We start from the raw sequence: 25,842 nt of genomic DNA, 5'->3' as shown, positions 1-25,842 counted from the left end.
AATGCAGGTGGTTCATTGCAGTACTGAATATTCCCTCATAAGGGGGAAAACCCAATCACTGTTCATGGAAAATGAACAAATTGGGTTAAAATCACAGCCTAGCCTAGCCAGTGTGCTGTAGTGGTTGGAATGTTGGACTATAGCCGGGGACAACCAGGTTCAAATTCCTGCTTGCCATGAAAGTGACTGGGTGATCTGAAGTCAGTCATTCTCTCTTGGGAAGTTTCCACATGCCCTTAAAGGGACAGCCCACTCGCCGAACACTGGTGGCTTTTCTTCATGAATCCAGATGTCTCCATTTGCAAAATGGTTGTGGGCTGTTTGGCTTCCATTTTTGGCACTTTTTTGGGAGCATACTTTCCATAGTCCCAGAAAAAGCACCAAAAAAACCCGGAAGCCAAACAACCGCATCCATTTTATAAATGGAGACATCACCAGCATTCCATTCGTCTGCCATCCCTTTAACGGCATGTGGACGGCCTTAGTCTAGCCTTATTTTCAGGGATATGGTGGAGAGCCTGCCTGAGCTCCCTGGAGGAAAGGTGTAATGAATACCCTTTGATGTTTTAATTTTCTGCATGCAGGGAATTTTTAAAGTATTCTGGCCTTCAAAAACTGAAAGTGATATACCACGTTTCACATAAAGTGTAGATCAGCTCTTTACTTATTTTCTTCAATTATATTCCCCTTTCCTCCTCCAGTGGGGACCCCAAAACCAATTATATCCTTCTCCTCTCCTCCATTTTATCCTCACAACAACCCTGTGAGGTAGGTTAGGCTGAGAGTGTGTGACTGGCCCAAGGTCACCCAGCAAGCTGCCATGGCAGAGTGGGGATTTCAACCTGGGCCTTCTGACACTCAGATCACTACACCACACCAACTCTCAATAACAGTTTTCTCGCCTCTGGTTGCTATTGCTGTTGAATCCTGTTTAGTGCAAGTGGAGCTATCCTTAACAAAGGGGACATTTCCTGCCTCCCACAGCAGCCTGCTCTGCCCCCACCCAAATCATACCCTCTATGGTCAGTAGATCCCTAAGAATAGTATGAGGAATCCTACATTACGAGGGGAAATTGCTGAAAATCACTCTCCTGTCTTCCATAGGCAGAGGTGCTTTCCACAAACAGAAAAGGAGCTAAGCCAAAATACGTTACCCGCTCGCTGCTGTGCTTCCTTCTATTTTGCAACAAGGTACCTCTGGCAATCTGAAGTGGCTCTTTCTCATACCTTCACTGTTCCATCTGTGCTCCCAGTGAAGAGTCTTGTCTCACACCCATCCAGTGCCATAGCGCTGATCTCGGCATTGCCATGGCAACGTGCAAACTCTTTGATCTTCTGCCCAGTATCAATGAGCCAGAAGATAACAGTGGACCCCATATCTGAGGTGATTACCTAAGAAAAAGACACACACACACTTACATAAAAGTTTCTGGAGAGCCAATGTGGTGAAGTGGTTAGAACAATGGATTAGGATCTGGGGAGAAAAGCAGAGTATAAATGAAATAAATAAGTAAATATTAATACAGTCTCATTTGCCTCTTGTTCCATGTGCAGATGTACGTGTACTTTGCCCATGGATGAAATGTAAATTCAAAAGGAAAAAAATGGGCATTGATTTTCTCATCTTCTTTCTTTCAACTCATTAGAAGATTTATCTTCTTTCCCTATTAAAGTTTATGGGCTGGTTCTTATCCCATCTTAAATACCTGCCTTCACAGCAAGCACCGTTTAACTAAAGAGTAATGATTTCACTGCCATTATCATTCAACAGAGGAGAGACCTGGTCCCTCAAAAGATAATAATTGGGATTCAGAGGGGAACAAAGTGCCCTTCGCAATGAGAACACAATGCCTTTCCAACAGATCTTTGGAGGGTATGTTAGACTAACTGCTTTGCGCTCTGTGGCGAGATAAGCCATCCCAACGTATCTTAGCAAATCGATCCATTGAGTAATGGATCTTTAAAGATGATCTAGGGAATGTCTCAGAATGCATTAGTTTCAATTTCGAATTTTGAATTTTAACAGTGTAGTCAGATGCTATGAGTTGGGAGAAAGTCCATTTGGACAGATTACACTCTGCATTACATATGCATTATCTTCTCACCTTTTCTTTAATGATATTCCCACCAGCCATATCTGATACTTATTTATGCACACATTAAATCCCTGCCCAAGGCAGTTTACACTAGCACATTCAAGAAATATATGATACATAAGGACTGACAGATATTACCAGAGCTGCTTCCATGTAGAAGAGTCCTATCCTGTCCCGGTAACATATATAAAGAACCACATCATAGCTCAATATCTATAGTTCCCCTTTACTAACGATGCAAGAGAGGAATGGGAACGTGGTTTCAAGGGCACTCATAGTACGAAAAATCCTTCGGTTCTTAAATTAATAGACTTCTTTTCTGGTCCATTTAACTAGGTCACAGATGGAGTTTCCTTTTCTCTGAAGGCTATTTTAATACTTTTCAAAGATGCGTAATAGTTAGAACCAAATTCTGAAGTCTACAATGAGAAGAATATCTACCAAAGCAGTCCTCCAGCTCTAATTGAGGCATTCTCAACTATCTTAAAATGAATCTTACAGGAGCTTACAGGATGATACTCAGCTCTGTTTCTTTAACAAAGACCTCTGGATGCTGTCATCTCTAGTCTACCTCAGTGTCTGGCCACTGTGGTCAAGTGGATAAGGGCGAGGAAGCTTAAACTGAATTCAATCAAAACAGAAGTGATGCTGATGTGGAAGGAAGAGTCATTAGCTTAGATCTCCCCCTTATTTGGTGAGGTAAAGTTGTCCTTGTCAGAGCCTGTAAAGAGCTATGGGGTACTTCGTGATTTTGTCCTATCATCGAGATACAACTTGAGGCAGTGGCTAGAAGTGACATTTGCTATGCAAAATGTTCTGTAAGATGTTTCTCAGACAACATTGCCACAATGATCCATGATCTCTAGCTCCTCGGCCAGATGACTGTGATGCTGCCCTTGAAATTATCTTGGAAGGTTGAATGAGTCCAAAAGGCTTCTTGTCAGGAGGAGTTTCATGCACATTATGCCAAAGCTACAAGAGCTTTGTTGAGTGCCTTGGTTGAGTGCTTCTGAGCTCCATTCAAGGTAGTGGTTTTGACCTAGAAAGCCTTTGGCAGCCTGGCATTTATGTAGGGTTGCCAGACTGCAGGTAGTGGTTGGAGATCTCACAGACTTACAGCCAGGGGTCATTTTGTAGAAAAAGAGCTGGATCAACTCATTAGCATAACGCATTAGCATAACTCATTAGCATATGCCATGCCCCTTGCCATCACTGGAAATGGTTCATTAGCATAACTGATTTGCATAGGCCACACACCCCTGGCATCACTTATCCTGGCTGTTTTGGACCCAATCCTGGCCATTCTGGGCCGAAATTGGGCCCAAAATGGCAAAAAGAGGGTGAAAATGGCCAAAAAGGGGCCCAAAATAGTCAGGATCTGGCCACTGCTGAGCAGGAGAGTAATCCACCACCCATCAGAGGCCTGATCCGGGCCGTTTTGTCCCCAATCCAGGACGAAACGGGCCCAAAATGGCCAAGAGTCAGGTGGGCGGGGCCACCGGACATGTGACTTTTTGGGGGAACTGCCGGAACTGCGTTCTGGCGTGTTCCTCCTCGAAATGAGCCCTGCTTTCAACTGATCTTTGGACAACAGAGCGCAATTCCCCTGGAGGAAATGGCTGCTTCAGAGGGTGGACTCTATGGCATTGTATCCTCTGAGGCCCCTCCTTAAACCCCACCCTCTCCAGCTTCTACCCCCCCTCCCCAAATCTCCAAGAATTTCCCAACCTAGAGCTGTCAACCCTGGATTTATGTACTGGAAGAGCAGTATTTATTGTGAGCTTAGATCAGCTCGTTGTTTCTTCAGTTTGCCAAGAGACCCTTGATCTCACTGAGAATCACTTGCTCTTTCATCCGTTGTCACCACAACACTATGGAATGGCCTTCCAGATGTCCAGAAGGCTCCCCTGTCATTCTGGGAGGCATGCAAAACTGTACTTTTTCACCAGGGATTTAATGGAAGCAGCCTTAATTTGTTATTGAACTTGATTGGGCTGCTAGTTCTTGGGATTTGAAATTTTTATGAGAGATTGGTGTTTTGTTTAATTTGTGGTAAGCAGCTCAGTCTTGGAGAAGCAGGCTATAGGTTTTGAAGTGAACCCTCATTCCCACGTCAGTGGCAAGTTTATAGAAACTACTTATAATCATAGCAAGAGCTCTGACCCCAATACTTGGGCTATCTATACATAACATATTGGTTGGATCCAGCTTGCTTTTTCACTCAATCCCAATCAATCCCACCCCTCCCCCTTTACTACAGTCCCCTCACAGATCTTGTCTATGCAGGTCCCGTGATCCCCAGCATAGGCTGGTCAAAGGAGACCTCTCCCTCCTTTTTTTTACCAGCTGAAAATCTGGTTGAATCCATCCTATTATAACATTAGGTTGAATCCCATTGACCCACATTTTTCTCCGGTGCAAAGAACCTTCCGTTAACACAACAGTTCCTTCAAGCCTCTTGTCAGGTGAAATAGTAAAGAGTCCAGTAGCACCTTTAAGACTAACTGACTTTATTGTAGCATAAGATTTTGAGACCCACAGCTCTCTTTGTCAGATGCAATGCAACTGACAAAGAGAGCTGTGGCTCTCAAAAGCTTATGCTACAATAAAGTCAGTTAGTCTTAAAGGTGCTACTGGACTCTTTACTATTTTGCTACTACAGACTAACATGGCTAACTCCTCTGGATCTATGACAAGGAGCCTATAAAGGCTCCTTGGGGTGGAAAGAAGCACCCACACAAGTGGAGCCACTGCGTGGGATCAAACCCTCCATTCCGGAAATTAGTTGGAAGGCTGCATTTGGGTTTTTTGGGTTTTTTACAAGCTTGTGCTCTAAAATCAACAGGTAACACCTGAATGTAAAAATATTTTAAGCACATAGAAAAACTATGGCTAAAGAAGGGACGAAGTCAGCTGCCCTTCAGCTTGGGCAATTAAATGAATCCACCTCGCTAAGAAGCGATACGCTGCATACTTATTGTGTTAAATTAGCTGTGCTCCTCTAAACCCCTAAAAGCATCATTACAAATGGTGCCCAAGTAGAATTTTAATTGCAACCCAAAGTGCTCTTAATAATAGAAGTATTATCAGTGATCTCTTCTATTATAGACTGTCCTTCAAAGGTGTAAGGAGACTGCAATGAAAGTATGTATCATTGCATCGAGGCAGTTAAGATTAAACCACCTGAGTCTTGCTGTTGGCAGTGACTGAAGAAGACCAATCTGAAGTTTATACCAAAGGGTACCATTCATTCGGTGGCCAATCAAGCTCAGCATGGAGAGGTTGCTGTTTTGTTTTTGTTCTTTTTCTGTCCATTTTTTTAAAGTTGAAGGGAGGCTGCACTAATTGTTCTAATGGATGCAGATGAAGAGTTCGGGTGAAACAGGTAATGCTAGCTTGGAAAGCTGGAGAACATTTCAGTGTCCAATCTTGGTTGAAGAAGGCCCAGTAGATAGTAAGCTTCTCAGGGCTGAATGATGTTGTATGATGGAACTGACTGTCTTTATGACTGTATTTTCTTTAAAAGGGGGAATGGATGCCTTAAGTTAAATGGAGATAGAAAAAGATGGGTAGCCATGTTAGTCTGCTTGAAGCAGTAGAAAAGAGCTCCAGTAGCACCTACAAGACTAACAAAATTTGTGGTAGGATATGAGCTTTCGTGAGTCACTGCTCACTTCTTCAGATATCTTCAGGTAGCTTAAGAGGCTCTTGCTCTTTTCTACTCTTAGGTTACATGGGAGTTCTTTCGTTGGAGGAAATTCATAAGACATTTGTGGGGGCTGCTCCTTATATTATAATGCACACCTTATTTTTAGACCCATCAACAGTGAAGTATGAGCACCTACGAGAACTGCTGTAGGCATTAGGTTGCACTTTGTGGCTCAGAGATGAGTTGGGAAAGGGAGGGGACATTTCACGTAATTCAAAGAAATCTTATTCCATTCTGGATTTGTTGCCAACACTGGACCTTTTGAAATAGGACAAGTTTTATATCAAAATACAGAAAGGGCATGGCAATTATTTGATTGAGAAAAAAAATGTTTTTCTGCCTCTTCCTCCCTACTCCTACTCTGTTCTCATAGAGAACTTTTTACCTATACAAGGTGCAGATTTCTCACATGCACATGTGCAGCCTGTTGTGGCCATACACATTTCCTCCCTTCAAGCCAATCTCTGGCATGCTGCTATTTCCAGTTCCAGGTGCTTTTTGGAGCCGTGACCGTTTTGACTGCCATACGTTTCCCACTCCTCTTTTGCAAAATGGTCCTTTTGCGTCTTCTTGCATGGTTTCCCTCCAGCTTCCCTGCATTTCTTTAATGCTTCCAGTCCAAGGATTGCTCACTAACTGATATCGATTGCACCAGCCAGCCGCTGTCACATTAGGAATACATTCAATCAACTTTAAATGTCCTGTTTGCACTTCTGCTGGTGACTTGATGGCTATTTGCACATTAAGCGGAGATAAAAGCAAGTTTGACAAAGAGAGTGCACTAAGCAGGGAGCTGCAGCCACTCACAGATCTCTGACAAGAATACATGTATGATACTCACATTTGTAAACACATTTGGCACCTAGGGTTTTATCCTGTCACATTTCCCATTTTTTCAGTCTACATTTAAAATGTTAAAGGTGTACATAGAACATGTGATCTGATCCTTGGCTTTTATCTCTGTGCACATGCAGTTCAAAAAAATATTAGGGTCTTTTAGCATTCTCTCATGTATCCTGCACAAGAATTTGCAGCTTGTTTCATCTTTTGCATCTCACACTTATTCACACATGCCAGGTTCTTGATGCACACACGAATACAGGAGAAACTATAGTCAGCTTTATTGTACAGCTGGTCTGAAGCAGGAGTCGGAGGGAGCATGTAAAATTCCTTAGCTGAATTTATGATGCTGAATGCTAAAAAGATAAGCTATGCAAGCAGAGAACCAACTGCAAACCGTGGTGGGCATATGAAGCTCAAATGGTGGGTTAGGATCTAAACTATATGGTTTTATCCAAGCAACTGCAAATACTATGAGGACCTTCCATGCAGGCAGGCAGGCAGGCAGGCAGGCATGCATGCATTCATTCATTTATTCGACTTATTTATTTGCTCAAGGCGGTTTACAACATAAGATATAAAATAACCAATACTTAAAAATAAATAGTCTAAGATACAATACACAATACGATAGTAAAATAGCATAAATACAAAGATATAATACCAGTACAGAACATTAAAACCCATAAATCACAAGGAAGCGTGCATGCATGCTCCTTCCCTGGGGCCCCTTTTGATTCCTGAAAAGGTGATGCTAGATTTTGAGAGACCCCTGTGGGCAAAAAGCCACCTGACTTAGATCTGCACAGGCAAATAGCCCATAAGTTCATAGAGCATTTAGAGACTTTTGCAGCTTCAGAGGATCCATGCCAGCACTACAATTCCATATGTGCTTCATCTGCAGTATGTGTTATATTTACCCAGTTTGAGTAGATCTCCAACTGGTTGTCCAATTCTCTCATCAATTTCCACATTATTTCGCCAAGTCCATAATTGGCATTGGCCCCTAAATTGATCTTCGTCTAAGCTCAATTTCCACATTTAACTTTTGGACCACTCAGGCATGGTGCACGTGGAAGCAATGATTGCAGGTTTCATTTCTTTTATTAGTGAAATGTATTTCTCTGGTATTCCTTCTGCTTTCAGGAAGTCATAAATTCTCCCTCTGCCTGGAAAAATCAACTGAACAACCAAAGTCTAGAAATATGCGTAGCACTTGCTCATATCTGGTATACATTTTTACTAGTCACATGTGAGAGAATTCATTCCTTTACTGAAGGCCTTGCTCCAAAGCCACAGGCTCAGTCCAGGCATCTTGTCAAACTACGGCTTGTACTAACTATGGGTTGCATTCTACCGACTGCCAGTGGGAGAGGAGGAAGGGATGTGGCTCAAAGGTAGAACATCTTTACTGCATGCACACTGCTCAAGGTTCAGTTCATGGAATCTCCTGCTGAAAAGATCAGGCAGTAAGTGATGTGAAAGACCATTCTCGGGTTCCATGGACAGCTGCTGCTGGTAAGAGTAGACAGTATTGCACTCAGTGACACAGTAGTTTGACCCTGGAGGCCTGTTCCAACTCTATGATTCTATGGTATAAAGCATTTTCATGAACTGATCGTCGTGACTAATAGCTATTGATAAACCAATTCAGAGAGGAGCTGCGGCTCAGGGATAGAGCATCTGCTTTGCATGAAGAAGGTGCCAGGTTCTGTCCCTAGCTTCTCCAGCTAAAATAATCAGATAGCAACAACAACAACAACAACAACAACATTCAATTTATATACCGCCCTTCAGGACAACTTTATTATCCCAACAACAATAATCATCCTGTGAGGTGGGTGGGGCTGAGAGAGTTCCAAGAAGGTATGACTGATCCAAGGTGACCCAGCTGGCTTCAAGCAGAGGAGTGAGGAATCAAACCCGGTTCTCCAGATTAGAGTCCCGTCGCTCTTGACCACTACACAAAACTGGCTCTCAGATGACATGAAAGCGTTCCATTTGAGGATCTAGAGAGCTTCTGCCAGCCAGAGTAGAGAATACCGATCATGATAGACCAATGGTATAAGGCAGCTTTGTGTGCTCGGAGTGTACCTGTGAACAAAAAGTCATGCAAGATCAAGGAAGGAGTGTGAAGAGGGACATGGAGAGAAATTGCTCTCTCCTGCCTTTTATGCAGATTGCAGTTTTGGGGTTCTGCTGACTGGAGGGAACAATCTCATTCAGTTCTTCATCTTATTGTACCCTCTAATGCAGGCGGGTTTTGTGCATGTGGGTTCTCCAAGCTCTAGCATGACCTTTTCAGGTATCAACAGCTTCTCCTGGAAAAAGAGGAATGCAAGGAATATCCTCGCTGTGCTGGCAATTGTTAGGATGAAACCTTATAGTTTAGATGTCAGCCCATGATCTGAGCTTCATTTGCTTACCTTAGTTTAGAGTTGCTTGTCTGCTTTTATTGTCCATCTTTTCAACGCTCTGCTTCATAAGTTCAAAAATCTACTCTACTATCTGTGAGTGTCTGGAGGTGGAGAAACAGCTGTGATAATGGTGGTCAGTTTGAACATCACAGTAACCCATGGCCACATGTCTTTTAGAAAACATTTTGTGGCTTGCCGATCAATTCTAAACTGTGCTTTATACCACCAGATATCATATCAAGTTTCACTAATCATGTCTTCTGGTGATCATTGAATTGAGCAATAGAGTTATATATATGTATAGTCACTTATAGCCACTGATGATTTTACCACAGTAACATATTTGTGATTTAGATACAGGTGATACCTCTACAATGGGCTGGACCCATGTTGTGGTATTACAACAACATTCCTTCTCTCATTTAGATTTTTCTATTTCCATCCACGTCTGGTGAACCACTGCAGAACCAGTGTCAAGTGCTTTCAGGGTCGGTAGCCATGTTGGTCTGTAGTAGAAGAGCAAGTTTCCCTTCATCAGAAGGGAGCTTTGACTTTCCAGAGCTCACACCCTGGAAATCTAGTTTGTCCTTAAGGTGCTACTGGACTCAACTCTTGCACTGCTAAGTGCTGAAGCAGTTACTGCAGTTGCTTCAACCTCTGACCTAATAGAAATAGCTTAACATAACATTCGGTTTCTTCTTTCCCTCCCACAACTCGCCCAGAGTGCAGCGCAGAGAGTCCATTGGGGGAGTCCTCCCTGGCTCTGCCTCCTGCCCTACCTGGAGCGTCAGGGCCAACTACGCATGTCATCGCTATTTAATTCCTCCAGGTCCTGCGTGACCCATTAGTTTTGGAAAATGGGATCCTCCTGGGAGAGACAAAGTGTCTGGAAAGACCTTTTGTACATGCAGTATGTAATGTAACAAGACACACTAAATATGCCGGTTCTCTGTCATTGCCCAAAGATAAATGCGCACATGATGCACATAGTCCTGGTAAAGTGTCTTCATTACCACCCGGCTCAGTCTCCTGGGTTTGTCCTGATCTGTTCCTCTCTTGTGGCCTCCTCACAAGGCTTTTCGTCTATCTTCTTTCATCGATTTCTTCACAGAGGACTTCCCTGGGGTCTCTCTGGTATCTTGAACAGAGACATTAACTCTCACCTTGGAATTCTTCCCTCTCTTCTGATTTCACTGGATGCGAGCAGGCTGCAATAATGGCTTGTGCGGTGGTATATCTGATTGGTATATAAAATCAATTGCACCTTGATCTTTCAGTCTGGAAGAATCCTCGAGAGAGTTTTGCAAAACTGGGATATAAAAAATTGCCACATTTTTTTTTCATCAACAGAAACAAAGGCAGCATTTGTAGTGGAAAGAAAACAACAGGATTTTTTTTAAAAAAAAAAATCTTGCAATCCAGGTGCACAGCAGTTAGGGGAAATTTTACACAGCTTAAAGTCCCCAGGATAAACAAGCGGAACCGACAAAGTGGAGATAAAGCCAAGTAGAGAAAGACTGCAAAGTTAAGCAACATTTCTTCAAGAGATTCCATTAACTACTTTATACTTGCAAGAGGATTTGGCTTTCTGTTTAGGCTCTTGCAACGCACTCTGTGCATGGCTGAATTTTGAAGACTGTTGGGATACTGCTGAAGAATACCATAGCCTTCTGGGGTGAGTCGCAAAGAACACATTGCTCCCCTTGTAGTTCAGCTGCATATCTGCTTCCCGGCTCAATTCAAAGTGCCAGTATTGATCTTTAAAGCCTTATGGGGCCAGTGTACAATGGTATGCTTTTCCATGCATGATAAATTGCAGCTCAGGGACAGGGAGACTGAGATTAAGAAAACAGTGCAGAAGAACGGGGTTAATTCCCTCTCCTCCCCCAGTTTTGTCATCCCAATCCAGATCAGCCCATTTTTAGTAGTTGCCATAAAAACCTGCAGGGAATCTCAAATCCTAGATCTCCCGAGAGGTATATAACAGTCCTTAAGGAAACTCTCTTCTGATATTTAGGATATCGATCCACTTTAAAGCACTAAAATAGTAATAAGCCAATAAAATTATCCCTAAAATAAAGCGGCAACATAAAATCCAATAAAAAGAAATCATCGTTCGTTTAAATCACAGAACTAACCACAGAACTGAACGCTCAGCAATGAAACACCGACTCCCCGGCCAATTAGTGACCAAGAGGAACACAGTGGTTGATGGTATCAAAAGCCTATGAAGCTTCAGGAGAATCAAACGGATCATATTCTGTGCTTTCCCACAGCACAAATTGTCGGTCACGGTGGAAAACCAAAACCTAGTTTCAGTTTTCCATTAAAACATCTAACTACACGTTAGGTTTTCCATGCTTCTTCCACAGGGTCACTCTAAGAACTTTCAGTCAGAGGTCACAGCAGGTCAGCTATGAGTTTCTCACAAGAACTCAGTTCCCAAATGTACAGGAGCCCAATTCAGGTCAAGATTGTGGCACTCTGGGAGAAGCAGCTTCAACCTTCCCCATTATTTCAACCAGAAATGGCTCTGGGAGTGCTAAATGTCCCCATTAGGGTCAGCACATGTCATGATGTAGCCCTCTCATGGGTTGAATAGCACTCCCAGGCCATTTCATATCAGAAAAGTGGTGCATGCTGGGAAGCAGACGTGCCATGGTCCCAATGCTTCCTTAAAAACAGAGTTCCTATCGGGTAACTTGCTGTTGACGTGTGACTGGCTAAAAACAAGTTTGGGGAATCCAGACATAACCCTTGGAAACCCTTAATTTTTCATTTTCACTCAGTTCAATAGGACTTATTCCCAACTAAGCATACATAGATCTGTAGCCAGAGTTAGGGATTAATTTATGAAAGAGTAGAGTTGTTTCCCGGAGACCACACAATGTATCTATTACTTTTGTCCCACTATAAGATTTCTACACTCATCCATGCTGAATAAAAGATTACAGGGTTTTGTGTATTTCTGTTAAGAAAATGTTGATAGCCGTCCGTATCACCCTGCAGTGTGCATTACCAAAACATCTACTTTAGCTGAATCTCAATCCAGAGATTAAAAGATGGTACTTGGGCACAGGGAAGGGAGAAAGGGGGGAAATCAATCACACGGACCTTTCCCTGTCTATCGAGGGTGGCTCTTCATTGAGATGCAGGCAGTGCTCTGACCACAAAGGCCGCAGCGCTGCACAGACAAACAGCACTCCGCTTGCATACCAAGTGGCCATGCATTTAACCAACTCGTTCTGTTATAAAATATGTCATCATGATCCTAGGCCACATATTACAAGGTCACCTTAGGGAAAATGGACCTGCATGAGTGAGGGTCTGGCCTAGTTGCATGACCACTCCACAACTATCCTGACAGGCACCACCACGGGGGCTTCACAGGAGGTTTTTAGAACCAGGTTCATTGGAACCTGAAAGTGAGAATAAAGCAGATCCTTTTCTTTAACACCTGTTTTTTTGGGAGGTGGGAGGTCGTTAATCATAGAATTGACAATGTATGACTGGCCCAAGGTCACCCAGCAAGCTTCCATGGTGGAGTGGGATTTTGAACCTGGGTCTCCCAGATCTAATATGACAATAGGGTTGCCAGGGATCCCTGACATTGGGTAGGAAGAAGGAGGGTAGTACTTACTGGACTTAATTTTCATACTTGCACAGCGTACGCACATTTCTGGCCAGCACGCAATGATGTCACGTCTAGAAGTGATGTCACACTGGCCACAGTACTCCTCATGTGCTTTGGTTCTCTTTAAGAACCAGCCTGTTTGGGATTGAAATTGGCCCTGCACAAAGGGTGAGAGCGTTCTTGTGGCCAGCACAGTGAAGTCACTTCTGGAAGTGACATCATGGCACCCTGGCAGGGGCACACGTGCTGCTTGTTTGCCTGAGTTGCCTGCCAGTGGTGGGCGATCCCTGGGCAGCTTGTCTCCTCCCACTGATCGCTAGCGGTCATTGGGCAGAGGGGCAAACCGCAGGGAGTTTGCCCACCACTAGTGTGCTTCCAGCAAGCCATTCTAACACTCTAGCCAACACAAGACTGCACACGCTTCCTAACAAGCATCAGGGCTATGCTTCGTGTTCCAGCTACCAGATATAGCTACTACATATAGGAGATCACAACCTTGACCTGGATAGTTCAGGTAAGCATGATCATGTCAGATCTCAGAAGCTAAGCAGGGTTGGCCTTGGTTAGTAATTGGATGGAAGACCTCCAATGAAGACCAGGATTGCAGGGGCAGGCAATGGCATACCGCCTCTGTTAGTCTCTTGCCATAAAAGCACCACTAGGGATTGCCATACATCAGCTATGACTTGAGGGCACTTTCCACCACCATAGGAGACCACCAGTACAAATCTCACCCCTTCTATGTATTCTTTAGACAAGCTTCAGACCTTCACATCTAGAGTTTGTAATACTAGCCTACTTTATATGGCAGTTGTAAGGAATACAACACATTTTGGAAGCATTGCAAATGGCATGTGTCCGGGGTCTGAGGCACAGCCCCCGGCCTCAACAAGAGGAAGCAGGGGGAGGCAGCCAGGAGACAGCAGTCCTGCCACCTCAGCCAGCAGCCAGGGCCAGAACCTGCCTACACCAGAGGGAGAGGGCAGAGGCAGGAAGAACTGGGACCCAGCAGCAGCCCAAACAGGGCCCTTACCTGCAAAGGGGGAGAAGCAGCCACAGCAACTCAGAGCCACGCCCCAGCATCCACCCCAGCTTGAAGATGGCAACCTGGCTCAGGAGATGCTCAGAAGCCAGCCCCTCCAGGTGGAGCTGCTGAGGGCACTCTGTGGGAAGAGCTGGGCAGTCAGTCAAGGGGCCGAAGCTGGGCCCACCTTCTGTAATCAGCTCAGCCAGAGAAGCCTAGTAGCCAGCCAACATGGTGCAGCTGTGGCTGATCCCGGCAGCCCAGCCAGCTACCCCTGCTGCAGCAGCTTGAGACAGCCCAGGGCCACACCATGGCTAGAAGACAGCAGCCTGGCTCAGGAGTTGCTAGAAGCCAAGCCTCTCCAGGGGGGGCTGCCACAGGCATTCTGGGGGAGGAGATGGGTAGCCCCGCCCAGCATTGCCGAGCAGGCAGCACGGAAGCCGGCTAAGGCAGCTCCTCGTGAGCAAGGCCAGGCAAGCTCAGTAGCTCAGAGGCTGGCTGGGGCAGCCCCTCGTGAGCAAGGCCAAGGAGCCCTCAGCTGGGGATGGCTCACACTCAACCCCACCCTGCCAGCAAGGCAAAGGAGCCCAGAAGGGATTAGTGGTTGGAGGGAAACACCTGGAGGAACGCACAGCTAGGCCCGGTCAGGAGAGGGAACAAGCCTGGAAGGAGGGCGGGGTGGAGACAGGAAGCCCTATAAAGGGTGGCTGGGAAGGGCTCTGAGGTGGTGGGTGTGAGTGTGGATGTGGAGTGAGAGCAGAGTAGTGCAGTGCAAGAGTGGAGGAGAGTTCTGGGAGGCAAAGATGATGGAGGACGCAGAGGGTAAGCAGGCCAGGTTGAGCAGGCCAGCGAGTGGGCTGGGAGGGAGTCTGGGTGATGTATACTGTCCCTCCTTCCACAGAGCAGGGTCCTGCAGAATCCCTGGCCCCCCTTTGAGGTCAGGAGCAGACCACCCAGCGCCCCGCCCAGCGGTGGCTGCTGCTAGCCCTGACAGCATATAGATACCAAGTATTAGTAGTCAGTCTGAATTATACACCAAATTAATTGTACTCTGCACCAAAAAAATCCTGAACTGTGAATTCGAACAAATTGTTATCAAACCTGCAAGTTGGTTAACATTGCAACCTATATCCCGACTCTGCAATCCTCAGCAGAATTTTGCCTGTCTAAGCCCACTGATTTCATTGGACTTAGAAGGGTATAATCTTATTTAGGATTTTACAGTCTCTCTGCTAATGACACAAAAACTATTTAAGAGTAAACACTATTAGCTGGTACCTCTCCCATTTGAAATGAGAATGGGGTTTGTCCTTTTTTCTTGCATTTTGGATATGCCTGTGGCATATACCAAGTACCTGGATCCGAGCTGAAGTCAATTGACCCAAGATATATTGAATTCACTGATATTTGCCAGGGAAATAAAACTCTTGGGAATCCACAATGCCCGCAATTCCTTCAAGCAGGCACACAGAAAGCCAATAATGAGCACACATGAGTACAAAATCATTTCTCTTCCCAATTCAGCGCTCACTGAAATTCCATTAAAGTGAATCAAATGGCTTATCTGACAAATGCAAAAAACGGTTTTCCTCTTTTTTTTACCTGCTTGAAAACTGAATTGTAAAGAATGCAAGTAACGGCTTTCCTGTGACTCGAAACTCTGCTCTTGCCTGTATCCGGCTCCATTTCCAGTAATGTCAATTGGTTGTTAAATGAGATGAACAGACGCCCACGAGGTTCATCAAAGTAAAGCAGAGAATGGAACTCGAGGCTTTTGGGGAAGGAACCGGCAATCCTCTGGATGCAAAGCTGATGTTGAATATCCCAGATCCTCAACACCTGCACAGAGGAGAAAAAGGAAGTAATCAGAACCAAATGTAATGTCGAGTTTTTAATTTAGATGGTGTAGAAAAGGTTGTTTGATAGAATCCAAATTCATTTTTCTTACTGTCATCTCAGGGGTGTAACTTCATAGGTTTTTCAGGAATTGCTTTAAACTCAGTTTTGTGTCCTTGGGAAGGTTGCCATTCTCCAGGTCATGGCTGGAGATCTCCCAGAATTACAACTGATCTCCAGGCTACAAAGATCAGTTCCCCTGGAGGGGAAAATGGCTGCTTTTGAGGCTGGACTGTATGGCATTATACACTGCTGGGGTCTCAACTAGGGGTGTGCAACCTGAAAAGATTCGGGTTTCCCACATCGGGTTTACCCAAAGCGGGAAAAAGATCCGGAAATCCCCGAAATCGGAAGCGGCATGCCGCTTCAGATTCGGGTTTCCAGGTCACTTCAGTATGCTCCATAAAGATTCAGAGCACACTAAAGTGATGGGGGAGGGGGGAGGGGGAGGCTGCTCCCACCCTTAAACACCCACCCTCACCCTTTAACCCCATCCCCCACCCCCACCCCACTTACCTTGTGCATCCAGGGCCTTCCCTGCTGCTGCCACGGCCGGTGCAGCTGTCCAGCAGAGAGGGCATTTCCTCCTGCCACCGCCATGGCCGGCATGGCTGGCTGGCAGGCAGGGCCTTCCCTCCTGCCACTGCCATGGCCAGTGCAGCTGGCCAGCAGACAGGGCCTCCTGCTGCTGCCGTGGCTGGCGTGGCTGGCCGGCAGAAAGGGCCTTCCCTCCTGCCACTGTCGTGGCCACCATGGTCAGCCAGCAGAGAGGGCCAGCCTTCCCTTCTTCCAGTGCCAGGTAAGTGGGGGGGGGGGGAAGAGGGTGGGAGGGAATGGTTAGGTTTAAAGGGCTCTGTCGCTTGTGAAAAGGCCCTTTAAACCTAACCCCCCCGTGTCCCCCGAAGCTTCCTGAAGCATTCAGAATGATTTGGGAAGCTTTGATTTGGGATTTCCAAGTTCGGAAATCCCAAAGCTTTCCGGATCAGGTCCAATTTGGGTATTTTACCTGAATCGGATTCCCAAAGCACACACCCCTAGTCCCAACATCCCTAAGCTCCACACCCAAAATCTCAAGGAAATTCCCAACCCAGAGTTGGCAACCTTGGGGATGGGGCTCAAGAAAGTGCATTGACTCCCACGACTGCTGCCATTGTTTCAGATTGGAAGGGAGACTGGTGACATGCAGGCGGGGAAAGGACCAAGGCCCTTTCCACGTGTCCTTAAAGGGACGTTCCACTCAGCGAACAGTGCTGGCTTTTCCCCTTGACTCCAGACGTCTCCAGACATCTCCGTTTTCAAAATAGTAGCAGGCTGTTTGTCTTCTTTTTTTTTTTCATCATTTTTCCTGAGAATGCACTTTCCTGTGGTCACAGCATTTGGTGAGTGAGCTGTCCCTTTAAGGACATGTGTGAAGGCCCAAGATGGCAATCTCTGGCATCAGTAGCAAGCAACCTGAAAGTTGCCAAACTACAAGGAGGAAAAAAGACACTCCACACAAGAGGAGTGAAGACAGACAGGATGGGCCGAAAGGCCTTGGGGCCAGCTCAGCCTATTTGTTCTGTACGTGAAATATAAGGTTGTGGCTTTTTCCACGCCACCACTTCTTGTGTAGAGTCCCCAAGGATGTTTCCTCCTTTAACAATTGCAAGTGAGGAAAAGAGTCCAAGAACCATAAAACTGGGAGGAAGTTGTAACAGTTCAAGGGTTGAATTGCAGAATCCAAAGACCCTTTCAGCTATGAAACACCCACTGGATACCCTTAGGCCACTTTAACATACCTAACGGGAGTTGTTGTGTGGGAGAAATGGATAAAAATCTCAAGCCATAAGGGCTTTAGGTTGCAGGAGCTTTTCCTGAGGGAATGGAGAATTGGTTCCAGTCAGGGGTAAATAACACTGGGCTAAATGTATTAGTCCTGGATAGGAGTTTGTTTGGATAACTGAATGTTACTTATTAGATATCCTTCCTGATGTTTGCCATTATCCTGTCATATTGAGATGCCATGAATATATGGCTATATTTTAATTCTTTGAGGGGCGGGGTTTGTTCTCTTTTTCATGAAAACTGTTTTAGTTGATTTTTTTTAATCAGTATTTCTTTTACTGTTTGTTCATTTGGGTTTGATTTTTTTTCAACTCTTCGTTACTTAACCCCTATGTATGACCCATGGAAATCCTCACTTTTAAATCCCCTCACTCAAATAAACCGTTATTTCTAAACATAAAGGTGGCCAAATTAAAATAAATTGTCGTTCTCTTTCCAATGAAGGCCTTATAGACATGAGGCACTAGCCAATTGCTACCTCATATACTACTACTTCTACTCTTGAGCTGTCAACCCAAGGCTTTTGAGAAGGAAGCCTTTTATCTTCCTGATTTCGTTTCTTGTCCAACATGGCATTGCAATAGTAGACGTTTGATCTGGGTTGGCGGGCAGTCATTTAGAGATTGCTCTAAACAGAGCAGAGGGCATTGTATGTAAATACCTAAACCAGCTCAGGTGGCTGCTCATCCATCAAAGTGAAACAGATGCATGCTTGTGCCAAGAACAACACAGGCCTGTTTGTAAAAATAATGGCAGAGCAACCAAAGGGAAAACAATGTTAGCAGAGCTATTTGAGAGTCATAGCAGCTGGTTAATGCAATCTGTTCCAATCTGAATGAGGAGATATTGTCTCAGTTCTTGGGCCATAAATCTAGGATGCAATACTAGTCATGTACAGGGAACAAGACAGAACAAGGGGGCAAGGCTCAAGGCTCAATTAAGACCTTCCTGTGATAGAGTCAGCCAGCTAGAAGGCCATACCCACCTTGGACCAAGGGAACTACAGACTGCAAGGAGTCAGGAGTTGCTGGTGGAAGGGAAAGGGTATCCAAACAGTACTGAAAAGCTGGCCTCAGGAGGGCAGGACCTCAGATGGAACAACTTTTAGCTGGGACTGAGCTTCAAGGCAGATTTACTGAAGTTTCTCCAAACATGTGGAGAGTGCCTTCAAGTCATAGTTGACATATGGCAACCCCTGGTGGGGTTTTCAAGGCAAGAGACTAACAGAGGTGGTTTGCCACTGCCTGCCTCGGCTACCCTGGTCTTCGTTGGAGGTCTCCCATCCAACTACTAACCAAGGCTGACCCTGCTTAGCTTCTGAGATCTAACAAGATCAGGCTCACCTGGGCCATCCAGGTCAGGGCTCTCCAAACATAGAGTACCCTAAAACCCTATTCAGGGCTAATCTTAGGAGGCTAAAGCACGTGTAATACACCTGGGTCCTGATTGTGGAGGGATCCCAACAACTGTAATTGCACTCAAATGTCATCAGTTGATTTCTGCTCTAAATTAAAGTTACCAACTCCAGCTTGGGAAATTCCTGGAGATTTGGGGAGTAGCGCCTTGAAAGGTTAGAGTTTGAGCAAGGGAGGGAGCTCAGCAGGGATGTGATATGTCCTGTGATGTTAATACAGGTCAAAGTTCAGTTCCTCCAAATCCTCCCTTTTTGATTAAATACCATGCCTCATATCAGTCAACCTAAAAACAATTCTGTGTTAAGGAAAAATATCCAGTGTGAAAACCCATAGAAGGATACTAACCAACAGAAGTCCTATCACATCTTAATCACCAGCCTCTAGCCTTTAGTGTCTTTACAGGCAACTGTCATTCAGTTTCTCCTAGTTTCTCTGATATATCATAAGGGAAATGGAAATCCTAGAACATCCACTCTCTGTAGCCCCTCTAGGAATTACATTTCTCCTAGACTATGGTTCCTTCAGGGGAACTGATCACTGGAGTTCCATTGTAATTCTGGAAGAACTCCAGGCCTCATCTGGGGGCTGGCAACCCTACCCTTTCTTCCAGGAAAAAAGAGCAAAAAAAGTGCATCTCGGGAAGTCAGAATTGAAGAGAGTTAAGGCCAATTCACATTTTATGAAATCTTCATATTTTCCACACATTCAGCAAACAGACATGGTTTGTGCTTGGAACTGATGTTCCAGGTGTGCACAGGATCAGAACTATGGCATTTGGATTTGAATCAGAACTATGGCATACTGGGAAGAGGAGAGCAACCCTTCCTCGTTTTAGTGACCTGAAATGGCCCTGAGGGGTGCTATTTATTCTGTTAGAGAAACTTACAGGAACTGATGATGCCTACATATAAGTTTCCCTAACAGGGAAATAGAAGCTCCCTATAGCTGTTCCTGGTTGGGAAAACGGCGCATTGGGGAGGCTTATGCTCCCTCTCTCTGCATATTATGGCTTCAATCCAAATCAGACTACTAATGCTTGAGAATTAAGTCCCATGCTTGGAACTTCCAGCATATGTCTGATCAATAGTCATCGTGGCAGCCATGTGGGGCCCATAAGGAGTTTGTAATATTTGAATTAGTCCTTGGGGGGATGAAGTGAAATTAAATACACTCAAATAACTGGATATATATATATATATATATATATATATATATATATATATATATATATATATATATATATATATATATATATATATATATAATAAAACTCATTTCAACTGCCTCCGCAGAGGTTCTGTTTTGCATGGAGGCTCCAAGTGAGAAATTAGCTCTGATCATATGATATAGATGTTGGCTGAGTGACGGTGCTGCGTCAACATGCAAATCACTTCCAGTGTAAAACAGGAAGTGACATCATTGCTCCACCTCCAGCACAATGATGTTACTTTCAGTTTTGTGCTGGATATGATGTTGCATATTGGGGCAATGCCTAAAAGTTTGTCCTCACCACCCAGATTCTTCTGTCAGGGACTCAGCAAGCAGTGGGCAACCCTACATTACCATCACTAGGGACATATATATCTAGACTTTGGAAGCTAAGCAGGGTTGGGCCTGGTTGGTACTTGGATGGGAGACTACCGAGGAAGTCTAGGGCTGCCATGCAAAGGCTTGAAAACACCAGCAGGGGTCACCATAAGTCAAATGCATCTTGATGGCACTTTACACACAAGCAGAGCCAATACACAGCAAGGATAGAGGGATGGGTTTATAGAATTCTGCTGGTCTCTGTAAGAAAGCACATGTGCAGAAAGCCAACTGCAATGTAGTGAAGTTAGAAAGGAATACAGTGAAGCCAGTTGTCTAATGTTTGAACTGATCATCAAAATTCAGCTCCCTTGTTACCTAATAAGGGCGGGGGGGGGGTCTCCTTGCAAGTTGGGGGGGGGTAACTGCAAGATCTTCTCCACCAATGTATATCAGGTCCCTTCCTTCAGAGGACTCTCAAAATGACCAAGCAGGTGTTTACAGAATGATTTATATTAACAGGATATCAAAAGCAATCATAAAGAACATACACCACATACATACAGAATTTCCTAGGAGAAGCAGAGAGGAAGTTGGGTAGAGTGTCAAAGTTTTGGGGTTATAGTTATCAATCCAGAAGGGAAATAGCTTCAGCATCCTGTGCTGTGCAACAAGAAGGGAGAGAGAGGCTCAGACATGCCATCTGAGGGTGTGCACACATGAATCCGAAGGGCACACACACACAACTATGGAGGAAGGGTAGTCCAGTTATACTGTGGAAAGTACAGTGTAACTGGACTAATTACATCTTCTGCCCCCAAAACAATGGCTTAATGGTCATCTCCAGGGCGAGACAAAGAATTGAGAGGCTGTCTCTGGGGTGTGACAAAGAGATAGGAAGCTGTCTCCAAGATGAGACAATAAAACTGGGAAGATTTCATTAAGCCTTCCCAGACAAAACTAGAGTTATCAATTAGGGGTCTGCGATTCAGGCATTTTACCCAAATTGGACCTGATTCGCAAAGATTCAGGATTTCCAAATAGGGCCTAGCACGCTGGGCTCAATTTGGAAACCCCAGATCAAAGCTTCCCAAAGCTTCCTCCCTCACTTGGGTATGCTCTGAATCTTTACGGAGCACATCGAGGCGATTTAAATACCTGAATCCAAAGCGGCTTGAGGCTTAGGGTTTCGGATGTTTATGAAGCTTTTTCCCACTTCGGGTAAACCCAAAGTGGGAAATCCAAATTTTTTTATGGTGCACACCCCTAATATCAGTGATGACTGATGACCCACAATGGCTGGATAGGTGAGACTATCAGTTCCTCAATGGCTCAGGCTGGGAGAAGGGATAAGAGAAGATTGGTAGGGTTTGTTAAGGAGATTAATTGAACAACTCCAGGAAAACCATATTGTTTTAGGATCTTTGCACATCTCTGGGGCATGGGGGCTGAAAGCTAGTCTCGCTTGACACTTCACATGCTAGTAATTTTCCATCTCTCAACTGGGATCTGGCTTCCATCTTTCAGCCTGTCTTAGGCAGCATTTCTGGGTTTAAAACATATACAGAGAAGGGTTTATGATAAGCCTTCTTAATATCATGATGGTAAGTCTGACTGCTAACACCCTGTTTGTGACCAACAAACAAGCTATGAGCATAACTGGTGGGCACTCAAGCATCCCTAGATTTAGACCAAATGCCTGCAAAGCTGAGCAGCTACTGGGGACTGGGAAACAGCAGCCCTTTGGGTTTCATTTTCTTTACCAGCCTTGCATAGAGATCCACAACTAACAGTCTCTGATGTGCTACTACCCACCTTATCCTTTGCAAAGCTGCAAAGCAGTTTGCGCTCTGTAATGAACTGGACAGCGATTACACTGTCCGAGTGGCCTTCCAAGACTCCAGCAGATTTGGAGGTGACATAAGGGTTCCAAAGGCAAACACGGCGATTAATTCCTGCAGTTGCTGTACAAAGTCATAAAGTTAAAACACAATTTTAGAAATTCTTACTAAACCAATAAATATACCTCAGTGGCAGCAATTGTAAAAAAAATACCCGAAAGATTATGTATTCTATCATGTTTTTATCCCACTTTATTCCAAGGAGCATGCATAGTTGGCCTCACCTGAATTTTATCTTCACAACAGCCTTGCAAGGTATGGTAGGCTAAGATGAAGTAACTGTCCCAAGTCATCCAGCAAGATTCACAGTGGATTCACAGATTTGAATCTTGGGCTGCCCAATGTGACACTCAATGCATTATAGATCCAGAGGAGTTAGCTGTGTTAGTCTGCAGTAGCAAAATAGAAAAGAGTCCAGTAGCACATTTAAGACTAACCAACTTTACTGTAGCATAAGTTTTCGAGAACCAGTTCATGCATCTGACAAAGAGAACTGTGGTTCTCAAAAGCTTATGTTGGTACAGTAAAGTTGGTTAGTCTTAAAGGTGCTACTGGACACTCCTCAATGCATTATAACACACTGACTCTATTCCATTCCATGGAATCACATATAGATTTCGCCCCTGTGGATAAAGTTATTCAACAGCATTCTCAAAATCAACCTACTGTTTTTGCAATTATTTATTTATATATTTTGCTGTCAAGTCACAGCCAACTTGGGTGACCCCGTGGAGTTTTCAAGGCAAAAGCCATAAAGAGGTGGTGTGCCATTGGCCTGCCTTTGAGTAGCAGCCTTAGACTATCTTGATGGTCTCCCATCCAAATACTAACCAGGGTTTACCCTGTTTAGCTTCCAAGATTTGAAAAGATCAGGCTAACCTGGGATACTACGCTAGATTTATTAAGATTTATTCAGATCTAGCGTGATCCAAAGAAGAAAAACGCATAAGACTACAGAAAACTGAGTTTCATATTCCATCCCTGCTAATGAGTCACTGTATGGCCTTTGCAAGTTCAGATTCAGTTCGGCATTTCGGAAAGTAGAATAATATTGATAGCTTCAGGTGGGTAGCCATGTTGGTCTGCTGTCAAATAATAAGATCTGGGTCCAATAACACCTTGAAGACCAACTAGATTTCCAAGGTATGCGTTTTCAAGATTCAAAGTTCCAATAAAGCTCTTCAAAATCAAAAGTACTGTATGGAAAGATACACGATACATTCATTTAAATTGCTTCTTTGCCCTACTCTTGGCAATGTATTTTTTTAGAAGCTCTAAAGATGTAAAAGCTATCTAAAATGAATCTCATTCTGATCTGTACTAATAAAACATATGCTCTGATTTTTTTTAAAACAAAGCTTGCTTTCCTAATGCATGCAAGGCAAACCTCCAGAAGAAATTCTTAAGCAACCACCCATCATCTCCCCTTCTCTCTCTCTCTCCTTTTGTCTTTGCATATTTATACAATTTATACCATGTATCATTCCCTCTCCTTGGGGAAACCTGGGAACAAAAGGGTCGAGCAAGATGAGTCACTGAGAGATCTGTGGCTGGATATCCCAAGCGATTTTCACTGGCAAATGGCCAATAACAGCAGAGTGATGCAGATCGGGACCATGGGAGAAGCGCAATTTAATTCTTTTCTTACTGCACCACTTTCGTTGGAGCTAGGATTGCCAGGGCCTGAAACAGGGGAGGGGGAACCAGGGGGCTGGGGGGAAGCACCAGGAGACACCTCTACTCCAGTCTGTTCTTTATCAGGGGGACTTGAGATCTCTAATGAAAAAAATCTCCACATCTGAACCAAAATACCAGGATTTATGCCAATTAAAACTGTTCACAACTAATGTGACTATTAGTAGAGGGAGGGAGTAGTAGGAAAGATGCTGAGACACCTGATTACCCTAGGTTCAGGGCACTGAGTCAGTGATGTGAACTGTTTACCTGTAAAGTTCTGCTTCGTTCTGGATGATGTAAGAGAGTTGCAAATCTTTTTAAAAGATTCCCTAAGCCTTGCATTGCCAACTCTACGGCCATTTCAGCACAGCCTGTCATTCCCGCCTTTCTCCCGCTTTAGGTATGTGTTTTGCCGAGTCACCCCAGAAACTCATCCTCCGCATGCAATACCCACAAGCGCTTAACTTTGGTCATGAGGTCACAGGAAAGCCTCCAAACAGTACCTCAAAAAAGTGGCTTTGGAGGGGAGGTTGGGCACTTTTGTCATCATAGCCTAAAAGTGCCCACCCACCCCCTTTATTTATTTATTTTTTACTTTGCACATGCATGATTGCATGCAGCCACTGTTGCAAGTGGGCTTCCTCGGCTGAACAGAAATGTGAAGGAGGAAGAGAAAGAGTCAAGGAAGAATTGGGTGGAGATTGAGAGGAGTAGGAGGTTTCTTCAGAAGCGTTTTAACCAGGGCTTTTTTCTGGGAAAAGAGGTGGTGGAACTCAGTGGGTTGCCCATGGAGAAAATGGCCACATGGCTGGTGGCCATGTGGAGATCAGGGGGCGGGGCCACCAGCCATGTGACCATTTTCAAGAGGTTCCAGAACTCTGTTCTACCGCATTCCAGCTGAAAAAAAAAGCCCTGGTTTTAACCATTCATATGCCAGAAAATGCAAAAAAAAATGCACCATAAACCCACAACAAAAGAAAACACCAGAGCAAGTGTGGGCCCAGCAAGATGCAGAAAACATGGTAACAAAACAATATGCATACATTTGGTAAACAATAACGTGGAGATGCTTAGGGGAAAGCCGCCCCAGTTCTGAAGGTGAGCCATACCTCTAAGGACATGAGGAAATGACCTATGTTAGGAAAATCCAGGAGATTTTGGAGTAGAGCTTGGGGAGACATTGATTTGAAAAGGGGAGGGACCAGTGGCGTATAAGCTTCTCAAGTAGGGAAACAGATCTTTGTGGTCTGGAGATCGGTTCTAATTCCAGGAGGTCTCTAGGTCCCACCTTGAGGTTGGCAACTCTACCTGAGCCTGTGGGGCTCTGAAGAGCCCTGATGTTTCAGTTTGTAAATTTATGTTTGACAGTTCTCCACTGTAAAAGTTTGCATAGGACCTACACCCTCTCCTCTCCTACAATTCATTGTATGTAATACATCAGCCACCTTCCTGCTCTTCTATCTACTTTCTCTTCAAAACTGTCTTGAACTGGCTAGGCTGCTCTACACTAAAAAAGCCTTCACACTTTGTAGCATTCTCTCTCTTGCAATATTTCTTTATTGGGTTTTTTTTGGTCTATCTAGAACTCTCTACAACACCCTGTTTTTAGACCCTCAAGCTCCCCTTGTTCCCTTTTTTACCTATTGTCCCCATTTCACAATTGTATGGAGCTAAACTCCATCAGTACAATTTTATGAGTGTCCTTTTTTGTGTGCTAAACTTAGATTCCTCCTGTCAGCAGGTGTTCTTCTCAACACGCTCTTACCATTTCTAACTGACTCAGGAAGGGCACCATGCAGAGGGTACCCTCTGGGCATTTCCAAGCTGCAGAGAGAGTGGCGAGAATATAGGAGCAGCAATTCACACTGCAATCCCAAAATTG

General features: G+C 44.6%; 1 protein-coding gene across 1 annotated transcript in view; it reads right to left on the bottom strand.

Annotated features, from left to right (window-relative positions):
- Positions 1-25,842, bottom strand: part of WDR49 (WD repeat domain 49) — a 176,056-nt gene that overhangs the window by 98,924 nt on the left and 51,290 nt on the right. The window contains exons 7-9 of the mRNA XM_054983530.1: positions 22,198-22,346; positions 15,323-15,559; positions 1,228-1,392 (exon numbers count right to left, since the gene is read on the bottom strand). Of these exons, the coding sequence (XP_054839505.1) occupies positions 1,228-1,392; positions 15,323-15,559; positions 22,198-22,346 (551 nt within the window). The remainder of the gene's footprint in view (positions 1-1,227; positions 1,393-15,322; positions 15,560-22,197; positions 22,347-25,842) is intronic.

This window comes from Eublepharis macularius, chromosome 6 (genome assembly GCF_028583425.1).
Source record: "Eublepharis macularius isolate TG4126 chromosome 6, MPM_Emac_v1.0, whole genome shotgun sequence".
NCBI classification, from domain to species: Eukaryota; Metazoa; Chordata; class Lepidosauria; order Squamata; family Eublepharidae; genus Eublepharis; species Eublepharis macularius.
Note: the sequence above shows the minus strand (reverse complement) of the source record. Positions and strands in the feature narration are given on the sequence as shown.